The 15,754-nt window shown below is 51.3% G+C and overlaps 3 protein-coding genes across 3 annotated transcripts; 2 read left to right on the forward strand and 1 right to left on the reverse strand.

Moving 5' to 3' along the window:
• Positions 1–75: 75 nt before the first annotated feature.
• Positions 76–1,384, forward strand: BJX68DRAFT_59750 (putative GTPase MTG1). Its single transcript, XM_071049470.1, has 2 exons — positions 76–473; positions 550–1,384. The coding sequence occupies exons 1-2, from the start codon at positions 207–209 to the stop codon at positions 1,312–1,314; spliced, it is 1,032 nt and encodes a 343-aa protein (XP_070900147.1). The 5' UTR covers positions 76–206; the 3' UTR covers positions 1,315–1,384.
• Positions 1,310–2,389, reverse strand: BJX68DRAFT_234848 (pre-mRNA-splicing factor ISY1). The gene is made up of 2 exons (XM_071039807.1): positions 2,320–2,389; positions 1,310–2,207 (listed from the first exon to the last, which is right to left on the reverse strand). Exons 1-2 carry the CDS (start codon positions 2,320–2,322, stop codon positions 1,455–1,457), a joined length of 756 nt encoding a protein of 251 aa, XP_070900148.1. The 5' UTR covers positions 2,323–2,389; the 3' UTR covers positions 1,310–1,454.
• Positions 2,390–11,203: 8,814 nt separating this feature from the next.
• BJX68DRAFT_265682 (uncharacterized protein) lies at positions 11,204–15,326 on the forward strand (the record flags this gene model as incomplete). Its single annotated transcript, XM_071045301.1, has 4 exons — positions 11,204–11,951; positions 12,005–14,658; positions 14,713–14,953; positions 15,127–15,326. 4 exons carry the CDS (start codon positions 11,204–11,206, stop codon positions 15,324–15,326), a joined length of 3,843 nt encoding a protein of 1,280 aa, XP_070900149.1.
• Between the last annotated feature and the right edge of the window lie 428 nt (positions 15,327–15,754).

The raw sequence follows: 15,754 nt of genomic DNA on the forward strand, positions 1-15,754 counted from the left end.
CGGCCACTGATAAGCAGATATATAGATAATGTCTACCGCCTTCTCCACCGCCAACCCTTCCTCGGAAACTGCCTGGAAAAGCGGATTTTCCTTGATGCATCCAACAATCAGGACAACAAAGTCGTCGCTACGGTCGCAGCCATTCTGCGATAGATAATGCCGGCACAAAAGGCTCTACATTATTCCAAAGTGATGGTTCTACGATAATGGCGACTAGATTCGTGCCGCGCCAGGTATTTCCCAACTATGCCTCCATTCCGCGGTCCTACTTCCTCGGCCACCACAGGGCAGGGTTGAAAAAGATGCAGAATATGCTCTCTTCTATTGACTATGTGGTTGAATGTCGAGATTCTCGGGTTCCGGTCACCTCTGTGAATCCTATGTTTGAAGAGGCTTTGGGAAAAACCCGACGCTTGATCGTCTACACCAAGAGGGATTTAGGAGCTGAACTAGGGTCAATTGAACAGAAGACCGTAAGTTGAGAGTCACGCCCGAAACATTTATAGCCCATTGCTTCGAAAACTGACTAAGGCGCTCTTATTCGTCCAGGCTGAGGAAACCATACGGAACTTTGACCGCAATAGCGCAGTATTTTTCGTCAGTTCGTCTTCACGTCCGAATGTAACCTCAATCCTCAAGCATTTGCGCACCGATGCGGCAGGTCCAGATAGACTTGTTGGTTGTCGGGTGATGATTGTCGGAATGCCCAACGTAGGAAAGTCGACGTTAATCAACAATCTTCGCAATCACGGCGTCGGAAAGGCCAAAGCCGTCCAGACTGGAGGCCAGCCTGGTATCACGAGGAAGATTGGAACTCCCGTGAAGATCATTGAGAGGGAGAATGGCGCTCATGTCTACGTGCTGGACACACCCGGAGTATTCATGCCCTATGTGCCAGACGCCGAAAACATGCTGAAATTAGCCCTTTGCGGTTGTGTCAAGGACTCGGTGATCTCACCGGTTACTTTGGCAGACTATCTGCTATACCACATCAACTTACATAACGCCGACGTATATCAACGTTGGTCTCCGGCGACCAACGAGATTCTATCACTCCTGGATAGCTTCGCTCGCCGGACGGGCCTTCTCGCCAAGGGGGGTATACCAAATATTGAGCATGCGGCTCTGAATTTCATCTCGAAATGGCGCTCTGGTGAGCTCGGCAGGTTTATACTTGATGATTTACAGGCGGAAGAACAACGCCGCGAACTAGGCGAGGAGATAGAAGTGAAACCCAGTCTCACGCAAGCCTTGAAAGCAGAAAGGCTAGCGAAGAAGAAGCCTAGATTAGAATCGGGAACTGAGCAAAAATAACTTGAATGTCCAGATACTTTAGATTTATACCCCATATAACGGAATCTTGATAAATGAAAGTCATCAGATATGCACCGAGCTAAGCCGAATAAAATGAACAGAACCCAGAAGGAAAGAAGGAAAAGAGACAAGAAGACGCACTATGAGATCTTCTCCAAGAGACGTCTCCTTCTCCTATCCACAAGTTCTTCCTGTACCTCATCCAATGACGGCAGTCGCCATTCAACACCATCCCCAGCATCTCCAGGTAGCGGCTCCCACCCGTCTTCTGCATCCTCGCTATCAGCCTTTTTCCGTAGCTTCTCTACCGCCTCTTTCTCCCTTTGCATTTCATATGCAAGTAACGTGCCATCCTCTTCGTCAAGCCCATAGCCAAAGTAACTGGCATCCACCTTCTTCGTTGCAATATCCCCGCCCCTCCCCGTCGTAACTTCATCCTCCTCCGCAGGCCTCCCTCTCCTCGCCGCAGCCTCCAACAACTCCTTCACACCAGGTAACTCCCTCGCACGTCCGAAATATCGATATCCTTTCCCACCGCCGGGAATCTCCCTCCCTTCGTCATCATACACCCGCCCCGAGCCACGCATATAATTCGGCCCGCCCAGATTCCGAATCTGCATTTCCCACGCCCACTTCTCGCGCATAAGCTTGTTGATTTCGTCATTCAGATCGCGTATCTGGTGGTCGGATAGACTCGGTTCTTGGATTCGGGACACCTTGCGCGAAATCTCTTTGAGGACCTGGCCGCGCCATTTCTCGCACATGGGGATCGATTCGACGGTCGTGATGGCCTTGGGGCGTCTGGTTCGGCCTATGTCGATGATACCTAGGTCCGCGGCCTGTTGGGCCCGGAAGCGGAAGAGCATCGACTGGGCTTTTTCGCTGTTGCGTGCCTGCGTTTCATCGTGAGAACTTTGCGATTTTTTCTCTTCGTCGCGTGTTGTGGCGGGGTTTCGGGGGTTGCGGAGGGTTTGGATCTCGCAGTTCCTGTGGAATTGGACTTACCATCTTGAGTATATGTGTAAAGGAAGGCCGGGTTGGTGTTGTACTCCTGCGGGCGGAGGTGAAATCAATTTGGTTCTCTTCAGAGTGAACTTGATCTTAGCTCAAGTGGGTCAAACATTTCTCCACAAGCGAGCGGCTGCGAGGAGCCGCGCGGCTAAACCAAACGGAATCCTGAATTAACAGAATATTCACACAAGGTGTTTGAATCGCGTCATAAATTAAATACTACATTGATTAATTGGGGAAAAAAAGATATCAGGAAGCTCTGGCATTGGTTTGATGCGGGGGTACTAAGTTATACAACGTCAGTCCGGGCAGTTTCACCCGAGCAAGTGGTCATATATATACGGGTGAAAGCACAAGCGGATCTAGAAAAGAAATCAAATTAAACAACGCTGCTGGTATACGCCTTCTCCATATGAATAACAATCATCCTCCATCATATACTCTTAACCTCAAAAGGTTCACCCAACCCACAAAACGAAATCATAAACATCCAAAATGCGTAGTCACATAAGAGTAGAACATAACAAAGTAATGACGGAGCGTTCGGTCTCCCTAGCACCTCATAGACATCTGGATTGCTAGAAATTTATAGCCATGATCCATTGCCCAATCTCCGAGGGATCATTTCCGCATCATGAACGATACCTGATTAGGGCCAATTATTCACAAGAAGCCTTTCGTGTTGCTGGGCATCCGCTGAGGGATATCGCCGGTTGTATAAGCACCGCTTCCCTTGCGACTTCCGGTGTCGCTAAACGTCACATGCGCTCTCCCGATGGCGCTGCTTCCTCTTTCAACCCTAAGAGCTTTCCACCCATTAAGCTCACGCTCAAGCCTCAAGGATTTCTCGCGCTCCTCTCGCAATTCCCGCTCGGCGCGGCGCGCTTGGAGCTGCGACTCTGACTCGCTTTGCTGGAGTTCGTCGATACTCTTGAGAAGGCGCTCAACCTTCTCACGGCCCCTATTGACATCTTCTTCGAGCTGAGCGTTCATCTTGTCCCTACGGTCGATTTGGGACTGCAAGTCCTTGACCGTCCGGTCAACGTTGCGCAACGATCGCTGTTCAGAGCTGTTCTTCGCCTCCTGTTCCTCTAATAGGGTTTCCAACTGTTGCAAAAGCCGGTTAGTATACTATAATGTCAAGAAAAGGCCGTAGGCTGATACATACCTCCTTGATTCTCTTGTGAAGGAATCTGATATCCTGGCTGCCTGACGAGTAGCTCTTCGTCTCCAGGTCAACACACCGGAGCTGCGACTCCTTCAACTGCTTCTCCAATGCGGCCTTCTCTTTGAAGAGTTGGGTGCTGGCCTCCCTCTCAGCAGTGACTTCTTTTTGCATCTCAAAGGCGAGAGCCTCGGCCCGCCTCATCTTCCCAACTGCGGCAATAGAGACGTCCTCCTGTTGAGCAAGCTTAGCCTTGAGCTCAAGAAGCTCACGATCCATGCTAGCAGCGTTGCGCATGGACGGACTCTCTCCCTTGGCGAGATCCTCCAGACGCTCTCCAGCCTCTGTCAACCGCGCCTCGAGCATCTTCTTTTCCTTGAGCAACATATCACGTTCCGCGGTCACGTCATCAACTGAAGTTCGCAAGCTCCTAACCTGCGACAACAGAGATACAACCCGCGACTGAGCTTCGTTGTGAGCACTGGCGGCTTCATCGCGAGATGTTGTCACATCTTGGAGCATGATTTCCATGCGCGACTTTTCCTTGGCCCAGGTCGAGCTGTTCAGCACTTCATCGTCCCATTTACTGCGTAGATCTTCCAACTCCTCCCGGAGGCGAGAACTTTCGCCACGAACATTGAGAACCTTTTCGCGCTCCATCTCAAGCTCGTTATTGAGGGTTGTGATCTCTCGTTGGTACTTCTGCCTTGTCTGCTCCATTGATGTTTCCTTGTCCTCGATGTCGATGGCGCGCTGGTTTCTGTAATCCTCGAGTTCGTTTTGCAGACGCTGCTTGGCTTGAAGAGCACCTTGCAATTCCGCGGCCTGATCTTCCATCCTAGCTTCGAAGGACTGCGTTTGTCGCTGTAGGTCGTCAATTATGGCCTCCATCTCCTTGCGTTCGGCCATAATCTGGGCGCAGCTGTCCTCGGTCTCCTTGGCCTGAGCCTTAGCAAACTGCTCTGCACGAGAAGCTTTGAGAAGGGTGATCTCTGCTTGCTCGAGCTTGCCGAAGTACTCGTCTGCACGGCTCTTGTAGAGGCTCAGGCTAGCGGCGAGGTCGGCAGATTTGGAGGTTTCTGCGTCTAGGCGAATTTGCAGATCGGAAAATTCCTGGAGAAGCTGGTTTCTGCTGGCCACATCCTGCTCTCTTGCAACCAGCAGCTCTTGAGTCTCCGAGCACGCATCACGTAGTTCAATTTCCAGAGTCGCTTTGGCTCGCTTGAGTTTCTCGAACTGGGCCTTAGTATCGGTGAAATCTGCAATGGCTTCATTGTGGACCTTGAGCAATGACCTTCTGGACTGTTCCTGGGAGTTGATGAGGTCGTAAAGCTCTTCATGGGACTTGGCTTGAACATCCCGCAGTGAGAGCTCACCCGAGCGGATGCTCCTCTCCAGGGATGATACTTTCTTCGCTGAATCATCAAGCTGGTCATGCAGGCGGCCGTTCTCCCGCTCCAGGAGCTGCATGCGTCTGATTGATGGACTCTCATCCTGCCAGATGTCCCGGGTAGGAGCAGATCGCTCGAGCTGGCTCTGAAGGTGCTTGTTCTGCATCTCAGTCATCTGTAGCTTGTTCTGAAGCTCCTCAATTTCAGCAGCCATATCCATCCGCTTCTGGTAACCAACAGTATCGACTGTTCTGTCGGATCGCGCAGAATCATTGGATCCATCGTGCAAGTTAAGTCGGCGATTGGGCGTAGTTGGCGTGCCAAACTTCTTCACGCCAGCGTTCTCCGAGTTCTTACGAAGATGAGTCGGGGTACGAGTACTGGCCACTTGATTGTTGTCAATTTCCTCCAGTAAGGCACGCTTGGATGACGAGTAGCGAGCGTCGAGTTCTTTCATTTCATCTCCATGTCGACGCCGCATTTCCGCAAGCTGGCTTTCTGCTCGACTGTACCTTTCCTCCGATACTTGCAACTTACCCTGCATGGTCTCCACTAGCTGAGCTAGGTCGATCTTCTTCGACAGGTCAGGCTGGATCTGCTCCCAAGTGTCAGCCGAAGGGTCGGCTTCGGGTTCAACGATCTTATGCAGAAGCATGAGTTGACGATGTAGATCATCGATTTCTTTGTTGGCAGTATCCAACGACCCTTGGAGCTTCCGCGTGTTAGCCTGGGCTTGAGTCCTCAGCTGCCTTTCTGTTTCCAGGTTCCGGTTCGCTTCCCCTAGTTGGATTGAGGCAGCAGAGGCGGCTTTCTCAGCATTGCGACTGGCCTTGTGCTCTCTGTTGACTTCGTGGTTCAAATCCTCCATGCTTAAGGCTAGCTTCTCCTTTTGCTTCTCTAACGAAGTGATGGATAGCTGGAGGTCCCCAAGTTGGCGAGAGAGCGCCTTGTTGTCTTCCTCCAACTTTGACTTTTCCTTCTGGAGGGTCGCAACGCGCAAGCGCTGGCTGTCACTTGCCTTGGAAGTCGACCGAGCAATGTCGAGATTCTTTTGCTGAATCTTAGTCAATAGGGCGCGATTGTCGTTCTCGGATGCCGTGAGTCTGCCCTTGAGGGTTACCAACTCCCTTTCCAGGCGTTCCTTGTGCTGATCATGGCGAATGCGGAAGTTTTCGGACTCAGCAATGGCGTTCATCAACTGCTGCTCGCGGAGGGCAAGACGTGATCTCTCTGCATCGACCTCCTCTAAGCGGCGCTCTGTGTCGTCCAATTCCTTTCTGATGCTCTCTAGACGCTGATTGTTTTGCTTCACGAGGTTCTGCTCCATCTCAGCCTCAGCTTTCAGGCGAGCATCTTCGACCTGGGTGAACCGGTCGCGCAGCTTGATCAATTCTGCCTGAAGTTCCTTTCGTGACTGCTCAGCGGCTAGTCGAGCCTCCGTCGCTCGTCGCAGAGTGTCTTGCTGAATGTACATCTCTTTTTCAATAGTAATCTTCGACTCGTTCAAGGAAGTGTACTTGTCCTTGAGCTCAGCCAGATTATGTTCTGCAAGCATCTGAACGTCGTCTCTCGACTGTCGTTCCCTGCTGAGATCAGCCTGAGCTTGGAAAAGCTGATCCTTCAGGTCGTGGATCTGCTGCTCTAGGAGTTTTCGGCTCTGCCCAGCTTCCACGTCTTCTGACATCTTGGCTTGAAGAAGTTTCTGAACATCGGCAGCTTCGCGCTCCAGTTGCACCTTTTCTGAAGCCATAGCATCAACCTGAGCCTGTAACTCTCTGAGCCGGTTCTGCATGCTGTCATGGCGATTTGAAAGCGCAGTCTTCTCGCCCTCTAGTTGCTTCTTGTCCTCGACATACTTCTTGGCTTCATTGCGCAAAACGGAGAGCTCGCTGTCTTTGCGTCTGAGCATCTCCTCGTAGCCTGTTGACGTCGAAGAAAGATCAGAGATTTGCTGGCGGATAGAACGGTTCTCGTCGAAAAGCTCCTTGACCTGCTTCTTCGATTGGTCTAGCTCTTTCGAGGTTTTCGCGAGCTTGACGTCAAGGTCTTGGTCGGTTTTCAGTAACTTCGCCTCCAAGTCCTGTAGCTTGCGGTCCTTCAGACTGAGGTGACTTTGCAGCATCTTTATTTCTTGGCTGAGGTCCTTCATCTCGTTCTCCTTCTCGGCGGAATGGTTTTGGGCCTCAATGATCCGTTGCTCAAGCTCGTCTAAGCTCTGCTGCATTTCCTTCTTCTCCGACTCTAGGCGTAGGATGATTTCACCGGCTTGCTCGAGTTGGGTCTTCCGTAGATCGAGTTCCTCCTCTGCCTTTTTCTTCGCTAACATCAGTTCATCCAACTGATCTTCAAGACTTTCCTGATCAGCAATAGCGCCTGCAAGCTTTTCGCTTAACTCGACCTCGCGGAGTTGCAGTCTCTTGAAAATCTCCTCCTTGTCGAGAGCCAAGGCTCGTTCGCTCTCAAGGGTCTGCTGGATTCTCTGCATCTCGATCTCGGCGCGGCGTCTCTCTTCTTCCACCTTCTGTCGATCCATGTGGTCATTCCTCATTTTTGCTTCGAGCTCTTTGATCTTGTCGTCTCTTCTCTTCACTTCCTGAGCGGTACGTGTCTCACCAAGAAGAGGCTTCATCCGCGAAAACAGACGCCACCAAGGATTTGACTTCATGTCCAGATAGGCCCGGAAATTGTGTTGGATGATGCGTGTGGCCTCCGCACGGTACAGTCTCTTGTTGGAAATCCGGCGTTGTACAAATCCTCTTGCCACAGACTGGAATCGGGTCATGATCGTACGAATCAATTCGTCACGCTTCTCTTCAAGCTCTGCTAACACACCTGCACGGAAGAATACTTTCGTGCGGCCAACTCGGAACCAAGCTTTGTCGAGTGCGAGTTTTTGCAGCATGATGTGAGCTGCAGACTGCCCGTCCATGTAGCCCTTGGGCATATCACGGCAGAGAACTTCATAACGTTGTCGAAATTCGGTAAATGAGAGCCGATTTGGGAATCCAGTACGGGCAATCCTGATACCCTCAAGGACACCGTTACACCGTAGTTGGTCGAGAACCAAGGGAGCATTCAGCATCTTTGGGCGCTTTTTGTGGTTGGGGATAATACACCGGACGAAATGAGGGTGAGTGGAATGAAGCTGGTTCATAAGGCTCGACAACTGTTCCTTATGTCGCTGTGCAACGGTACGGAATAAGCCCTTCTTAACCCGACTTTTGGGGTGGTCGATTTCATCATCAGCGCCCCCACAGTCCGAGAACAGCTCGGCGACATGGCTATCTTGCGAGGCCGCAAGGAGCCTAGTCACATTGTCGTTAAGAGGATGTTTATTTTTCTCCAACCAACCCTCAGTAGAGTACTCGACCTCAGCTGCATAATGCGTAAGGACAAACCCTTGACGGAGCCGAGCGGCACGATATTTTGGGGACTTGGTATCCCACAACGAATGAAGCTTGTCCGTAAAAGACCTATCTGTAGCTTTCGGCATGACAGAGTCCTCGTCCAAGCAAGAAAAGATACCAATGGGATTCGTGACTTCGATCAGATCAATTGTGGGCTGCAGGTCTTTGCCAAAGTCGATAAACTGCCACTCAATTTGCTCTCGTGCATATTCTTCCTGTTCCAGAACAAACATGTGGTGATTGAAGAACTGTTGCAGCTTTTCGTTGGTGTAGTTGATGCACAACTGCTCGAAGCCGTTTGTCTGAAATATTTCGAAACCGGCAATATCGAGAACCCCGATGAAGTAGCTATCCTCACCCGTGACAGTGTTTCGATCTAGGCGGCTGTTGATACGGTTGACAAGGTTTCCAAAGCCTCTCTCATAGATTGCCTTTGCGAGTGCATCGAGTGCTAGCTTGACCTGTTCCGGAGTCTGCACCTTTTCAACCCATTCGCGGCCGGCTTTGACCCTTGGGTGCAATAGACCCTTGACGAAGGGCTCTGGCTCAATTCCGAGGAGTTGGCACGCTCGTTGAACACTGTCGAGAGCATCACGACCGAGAGCAGCTTGATCCGCTCGTAAGCTCTCTTTCATGACGGTAATATTTCCCAGGTGAAGAACAGCCGCAACAGTTCGAAGAATGCACTCCTGGTCTTCTTCAGAGAAGTTCATGATATGAAATGCCTCCAGCAAAGAATTCCACTCGCCTTCGTCAGAAACACCAGCTATACTGTCATTTCCGTCCCTGGTGTATGCGAAATCTTCGATGTGCAAGTTGGAAAGCAGCAAACGCTGTCTCAGCTTCGCATCTGCACCTTTCAACAGCTGGTAGAAGATGTGATAGTTTCGTTCCTGCACATTTGGTTTCACCACCCGAGATTTCTCGAGTAGATACCAGTCAATGGAAGCACCGGAGATCTGACCTGATCGAGAGAACTCGATTCGGATGAATTTACCGAAGCGGGAAGAGTTGTTGTTTCTGACAGTTTGCGCGTTACCAAAGGCCTCGAGAATAGGGTTGGCCCTCAAAATCTGCTGCGAAAGAGTACTCAATTGCTTCGCGCCAGAACGTGAGTACATGTTATCTGATGTCGCAACCGCTGCGAGATATTGTATGACCTTCTTCGTGTTCTCCGTTTTGCCTGCTCCGGACTCTCCTCTGTTCAATAGTCAGACACTTACAATAACATGCGCGAAACTGGCAAAAAGAACTTACGTCACAAGGATACTTTGATTTTCACCCTCTTCCACCAGGTTGCGGAAGGCTACATCGGCCATTGCAAAAATATGTGGCCGAGTCTCCTCTCTACTCCGTCCCTTGTACATCTTGATGTATTCATTGGAGTAAATCGGCAGCGGACAGTACGGGTTGATCGTGACTAAGAACAATCCGGAGTAGGTCTAGGGGAAATGTATTTAGTCAAGGTTCAGTGCGCTGCGCAATGGATTCGGATAGTCTCACGTATATTAGATCTGCTTGATATCGGGTATGCAGGTTATGCACCACAGAGGCTTCGTTCAAGTGTGTGAGTTCCGCCATATCATCCGCTTTGTCAAACTTCGCGGGATTGACCCGGTCAACTTGGTCGGCCTCCACTTCCCGTTGCTTTCACAGTGTAAGCGCATGCATGACTTTAGTATCAGGTATAGTTCTTACCTGTCCACCATCTGTTTGTACCAATAGCCGTCCTCCATCTTTTTCTTCTAGGACAAGTCCCTTGATGAAAGCCTTCTCTGGGTCACGTAACCAGACGTATTTGTTTCCGGAGAAGTCATTGTCACCTTCCTGTCCTCGAATTTGGTCTGCTCCTCGTCGCAGATCCTCTGACTTGATAAACTCTGGCGCAAACGTGCCGGACGCAGCATCGTTCCTCAAAGAGTTTGACCTCTGGCGGGTCGCATTCCGCGCGAAGGGGGCGAGGGAGGACTGCGCGATGGAAGAAGAATTCCGAAAGTGACCTTTGGCCTCTTCAAACTTCCCAGGCGACGCTATTATTGCAGATTTTGGTCGCGCTTTCGTCTGCGGACTTGAGGATGGGGAGGGCGAGGGAGATGCACGACCGAAAGGATTAGCACGCTTTGGCGAGCCATTAAGCTGAGAAGGAAGCATTATTATTGTCGTTGTGATTGATAAAGCATCCTCCAGATGCAAGATGTTGAAAGAGAAGAGAGAACAAAAGGACAGACGCGAAGCTCAAGTCAATGAGCAATAGAGTCTCGCTCAGCGCGGCATCAAGTCATTAAAACATGCAGGGAGTTGGGATGTTGACAAGAGTTGGGGTTTGATGTGGGAAGTGACGCAGGTGCAGGAACGCTTCAGCTCGCCCAGCCTGTTCGTGTCGAGTCGATCATGGATCCCAGCAACCCTGGTTCAGTCGTTGGTTGAATCGTCTTAAACACCCCACTGTTGGCGTGGCTCTAGAGTCTGTTTGTTTACATGGGCGCCATGGGCGCCGGGGTGACGTTCCTGAATCCTCAGGCTCCCACACGCTGATCGCTCTAGTCCCGATCTGGAGCTCCACATGTCACGTGGTATCTGCGGCACGAAACGATCTTTGTTCTTTTTGATGCTTCACCGCGCGGAGTCTCCAGCCACCCTTCTGCTGCCATCTCCCTCGTTCACCCTTTTCAATCCTTCACTTCACCCTCAGTCTACGCTAGCGCCGAGACCCTGCCGTCTGAGTACAGTTCGTGGTTGTAGTCAGGGGTTGTGGATGCTCTGGGTTCCCTACTTGACGCGCCGTCTCCATCGTTCATTCTTTCGCTTCGATCGGAGTAGTGTGCGATGTCTAGAGACAGCAGACGCTTGCCTGATTCATCACAGAGATATCTGTCGTCAAGCGCAAGCCTCCTTGGAGCGCGCAGACGCTAAACATGTCAAATAACCCTATTCCTCCACCTCTCCCGTACTGGGGTCCTCTGAACTATACACAGCAATGGGGATCACATCCTCCACCATCGGACACAGCGCCCCATAACATGCAATATAATCCAAACACTGCCTCTGCGCCTCAAGCCCCGCAAAATTTCGAGAGTTTCTACGCGAATGCCAACCTTCCAGGCTTTGGGGTGCCGGGTGTGAATGGCTCTTTGCCGCCACCGTTCCCCTTCCCTGGCGCCTTCCCTCCCGCACCGGGTCCTCCTCATTTCCCAGCCTTGCCCAACATGAGCTATCCTCTGATGCCGCTGCCTCCTGCCCCTCCGAATATTCCACCCGCCGGGCCGTCGACAAACGACTTCATTCCTTCCGCACAAATGAATCCCGCAAACTCACACCCCATGGCCACCTTAAGCACGGAACAAGAGTTGGATCGGGAGGAGGGCGAGTTGACGGACGTTGAAGCCCCTTCGGCGGGCAAGCAGCAGCCTATTTCTCGCTCCACAAAGCGCCATAATCTTGGTGATAGTGCTGGCGGTCGGAAATCTCACGATGTGCGGAAGGCAAGAAACTCCAATAAGCTGTCGGGACAAGCCCAATTCAAGACTCCAAAAGGGCTCAGCGCCAAAACCCCTCCCAAACCTGCCCTTGCGGGCCGGCGCCATCGCGACTCTTCATCCTCAGATCTCGAAGAAGGCGAGGCGTCACCGGAACCTCCGCATTCGAGTAGAGATAGCGGCTCTCGTACGTTCACTCAACTTTGTCCTGGCTTTACCCAGCGCGCTAATGTACTATAGCATACAACCCTCCTATGCCGCTGGACCCAGGGTCTCCTTTCGCGTCGAAGTCACTACGCGAATCCTCCAGACCGCTTAGTCCAAACGTTGATGCCATGGATATCTGCCTTCCGAACTCCACTGGAACACAGGCATCTCCCGGCTCCGGAAAGTCGCAGGTGCCACTCCGAGTTCAAGCTCAGGGCGCCCTACTCAGTTTAGCACCACATAATATTCGTTACAACGAACTAATCAGCGAGGGCATCGATCCGGTCATACTGAGGCAATTGTATGAAGATATCGGCATCAAAGTTCCCACCACTCCCTCGACGGATCTCGGTTCCGTAACTTCATCTCACGAAAATGACATCTCTTCGACTGGTCCAGTAGCGGAGGACAGGCAAGCGAAGCAACTTCCCCAGCAGCTCGGGCCCCAGACAAATGGCGCGCAGGTGCCCTCAACCCTCGCTGACCCGACTTCCGCGCAAACTCAACCTGTTCAAGCCAATACCGCCAAGCCCATGGAAAGAAAGGAGGTAATTGCGCGAATGCTCGCCGCAAAAAAGGCCGCCAAAAATTCACCAACCTCCGCACCACCCCAGGGCGACCCTGCCTCAACTCCACCAAGTTTACCCACTACGGCTGAAGCGTCCACAGTCTCGACTCCCTTGCAGGAATTGTCGTCAAAGGACCGAGAATTGCGTGTCAAGGAAAAGAACAAGGCGCAAACCGAATTAGCAAGGCAGCGTATTGAGCAGTTGAAAAAACAAGGGCTGATGAGAAGCCAGCAAAAAACACAGTCAGACAATCAGGGGCTGGAAAAGGAACAGGGGGACTTTATGCAAGAACCATCCCAACCCACCAGCTCCACCATTGTCAAGCATCCTCTGCCTGAACGGCCTCCTGTCCCGGATACCGCGTCTTCCGATCGCATACCGGGTTTATTCATGACTGAGCAAGCCCTCGAGGTATCTAACGGCTCTGACACATCTCCCATGCAAGATGACATGCTCGATTCCGTACCCCAGTCTCGCGCTAGTCAACGTAAGCGTCCTCGAGCGTCGGACTTTGATGAACCCATTCCTTTGCCCAAAAGAGCATACAGTAACGGTGCGACATACACACCGCCAGAGAGACTTGTTATTGATATCAGTGACGACGAATTCTACGGCGATGATGAAGATGTGGTAATGCACAGCGAAACCTTGCCTGGGGATTCTGTCAAAATTGCTATTGCTCCAACTGCAGACAGCTCATACCCGCCCCCAATCGATAGCCTTCCACACCGGCCAGCAACGTCTCAGAGTCATAGTTTCTCAACCTCCTCCACTCCTTTCAATTCTAGGAACAACGAACAGGAAGACTTGAGAAAGAAGGATCTTGAGATTCAAGCGATGCATCGACGAATCGCCGAACTTGAACAGCGAAAGAAGGCAAGATTGGCAAGTCGCACCCAGTCCCCGCGAAATTCGGACGTTTCACCTCCCGAACCCGTTAGCATGCCTCTAGCAGCGCTCCCTGACTCCAATAACGACAACGTGGAGAGTTTCTTGGCGCCGTTGGATGTTGAAAATCTGAGAAGAATGAAGGCCAAGATCCTGCGGGTCCAGGAGATAGAAGCTGGCGTTCCTTCGTTGGACGCGGAGATACAGAAATCGGAAGCAAGGCTTAACGTCTTCAAAAGAGAAGAAGAAAAGCTCTTGTCAGAGCTTGAGAGGGGCAAAGAAGGTCGGCGACAGCTGTTAGAAGAGCTGAGCAATCTGAAGTCGGAGCTGAATGGATTGTCGCTTGACCAAGTGAACACGGCACTCAGCAGGCTGGAAACGCAGGAAGAAGTGCCCGTTGAAGTCGTTCAAGGTATGCTTCGAAGATTGTCGATCCCAGGACCACAGCACCCGAATATAGCAACTTACGAGTCTCACGCTATAGCTCCAGGCTATGATGAGAAGGAATCTTCAGATGAAAATGCTGTTGCCAGTTCAGAAGTAACTGGAGTCGATATGCAAATTCAAGAAGATACCGCCTCTTTCCAGAACGCCGAACCAACGACCCAAGAATCAGAGCTTGCTGAGCCTTCACTGAATGTGACTGAAAATCTTGGAGATACCGCCCTGGCAGATGCACCTGAAGATCAACAGTCAGATACTTCCATGTCTGAAGACTCGAGCTCAGCAATGGACGAGTCTTCGGATGATTCAAGCAGCAGCCCGGGCTCGGTGAACGAAGAGATGCCCGATGCACATGATCCTGTCGTCGACCCAGTGCCCGCACTGCAAGAAAATAGCACAACCCCCCCAGAAATCCCGCAAAATGTGGATGTGGAGGATCAACCCTCACACGAACTCCCACCTACTAATATCCCACACACATCTGATATAGTGACCGACTCCGGTGAAAAACCAGCGGCAGAGACCGTGGACCACCGTGCTTCTCGCGAATCTTCTGTTTCGGAGGCCTACGAGCCCCCAGAACCAGAAGAATCCACCAGTTCAACTGGCTCGGATTCAAGTTACTCCCCAGCTCCTAGTCCCCATCCCCTCGACCCTACCATGAATATGGACATTTCTGGACCCTCGGAAGATCCACCTCAAGAAGCTGGTGAGCCGCTAACTGGAAAAGTCCAGGAACTGGATGTTCAGCAACCAAGCCAGTATTCTCAGATTGGCATTTTGGATGTGCGACAAAACCTCAGTTCCTCCCGAAAGGTCCGACGCTGACTTACTCAACAGAACATACGATCACCTGAAGACACAAAACATGGGTTTTCACCTTATGTCAGTCTACTGAGGCTGTTTAAGTCGTACCGCTTCCATCCAAATTACAGTGACAATGTGTCCGACGGCTACCGCTCCCTAACTTATAGCCATAACATTGACCCACTGAAATGTCTTTGTCCATTCGAGTCTTCCGGAGGGGTCTGCAACGACCGCTCCTGCGAGTTCCAACATTTCCGGGACATGACTCTCAGCGGTGCGTCGACATCTAAACAATGATTTGCACAACTTCCCCCGTCGGGAACTTTCACTTCCTTACCTAGTTACCTTCTTCTCTGCTTTCTTACCTTCGCCCTCCACCTTCACTTTCGTTCGTCAGCATCTTTTTAGCGTGCGAATGCTGACACACAGAGTTATTAACTTTGACAGATGATAAGATTCTCGTCCAAATGGGTTCCCTTAGGGAGGGGAAAACACCTGAAGAATGCGACAAATACATCGCCGGTCTAAAGGAGACCATCAACGACATGCGGCGCGACAAGGTGAAGGAGTTCAATACCGTCGCCGCAGAGATTGCTGCATATCGTAGACGCTTTCTTCAAGATCCCACGCGGATCTTAGCACTGTAACAACAACAGTTTCTTTGGTGCAACATCCGACTTTTCAAGTGAGAAAGGCTTCAAGATCCTATCAAGGTGAGCTGCAGCTCCAGCATCGGTACCAACAGAGAATCATCTCTACTTGAGTTTTGGTATATCCGTGAAGCTGGTTCCCGCAACGAATCCTCGGCTCGAGGAGCTCCTCATTTACTCATAAATATACCCAACTTTTTTCGCTCCTAAGGAGCCCCGACCCTCTTTTCTTCGTTTCCCATGTCCCTTTTCGTCGATCACTTTTTGCTGTTTCGCATGCAACGAGCAAGCGTGGAGTTGGGGGAAAGATCCAGGTTTATTTCTTTGCCCTAAGAGGGACGTAGGCGATTCACCCGCCTTGGAAACAGGACAGGCAAGAGAGCAAGCGCTCAGCAGAGCAGAACAAGAGAAGAAGAAAAGCACAT

The sequence above is a fragment of the Aspergillus pseudodeflectus genome (assembly GCF_044049435.1).
Source record: "Aspergillus pseudodeflectus strain CBS 756.74 chromosome Unknown BJX68scaffold_16, whole genome shotgun sequence".
Lineage (NCBI taxonomy): Eukaryota > Fungi > Ascomycota > Eurotiomycetes > Eurotiales > Aspergillaceae > Aspergillus > Aspergillus pseudodeflectus.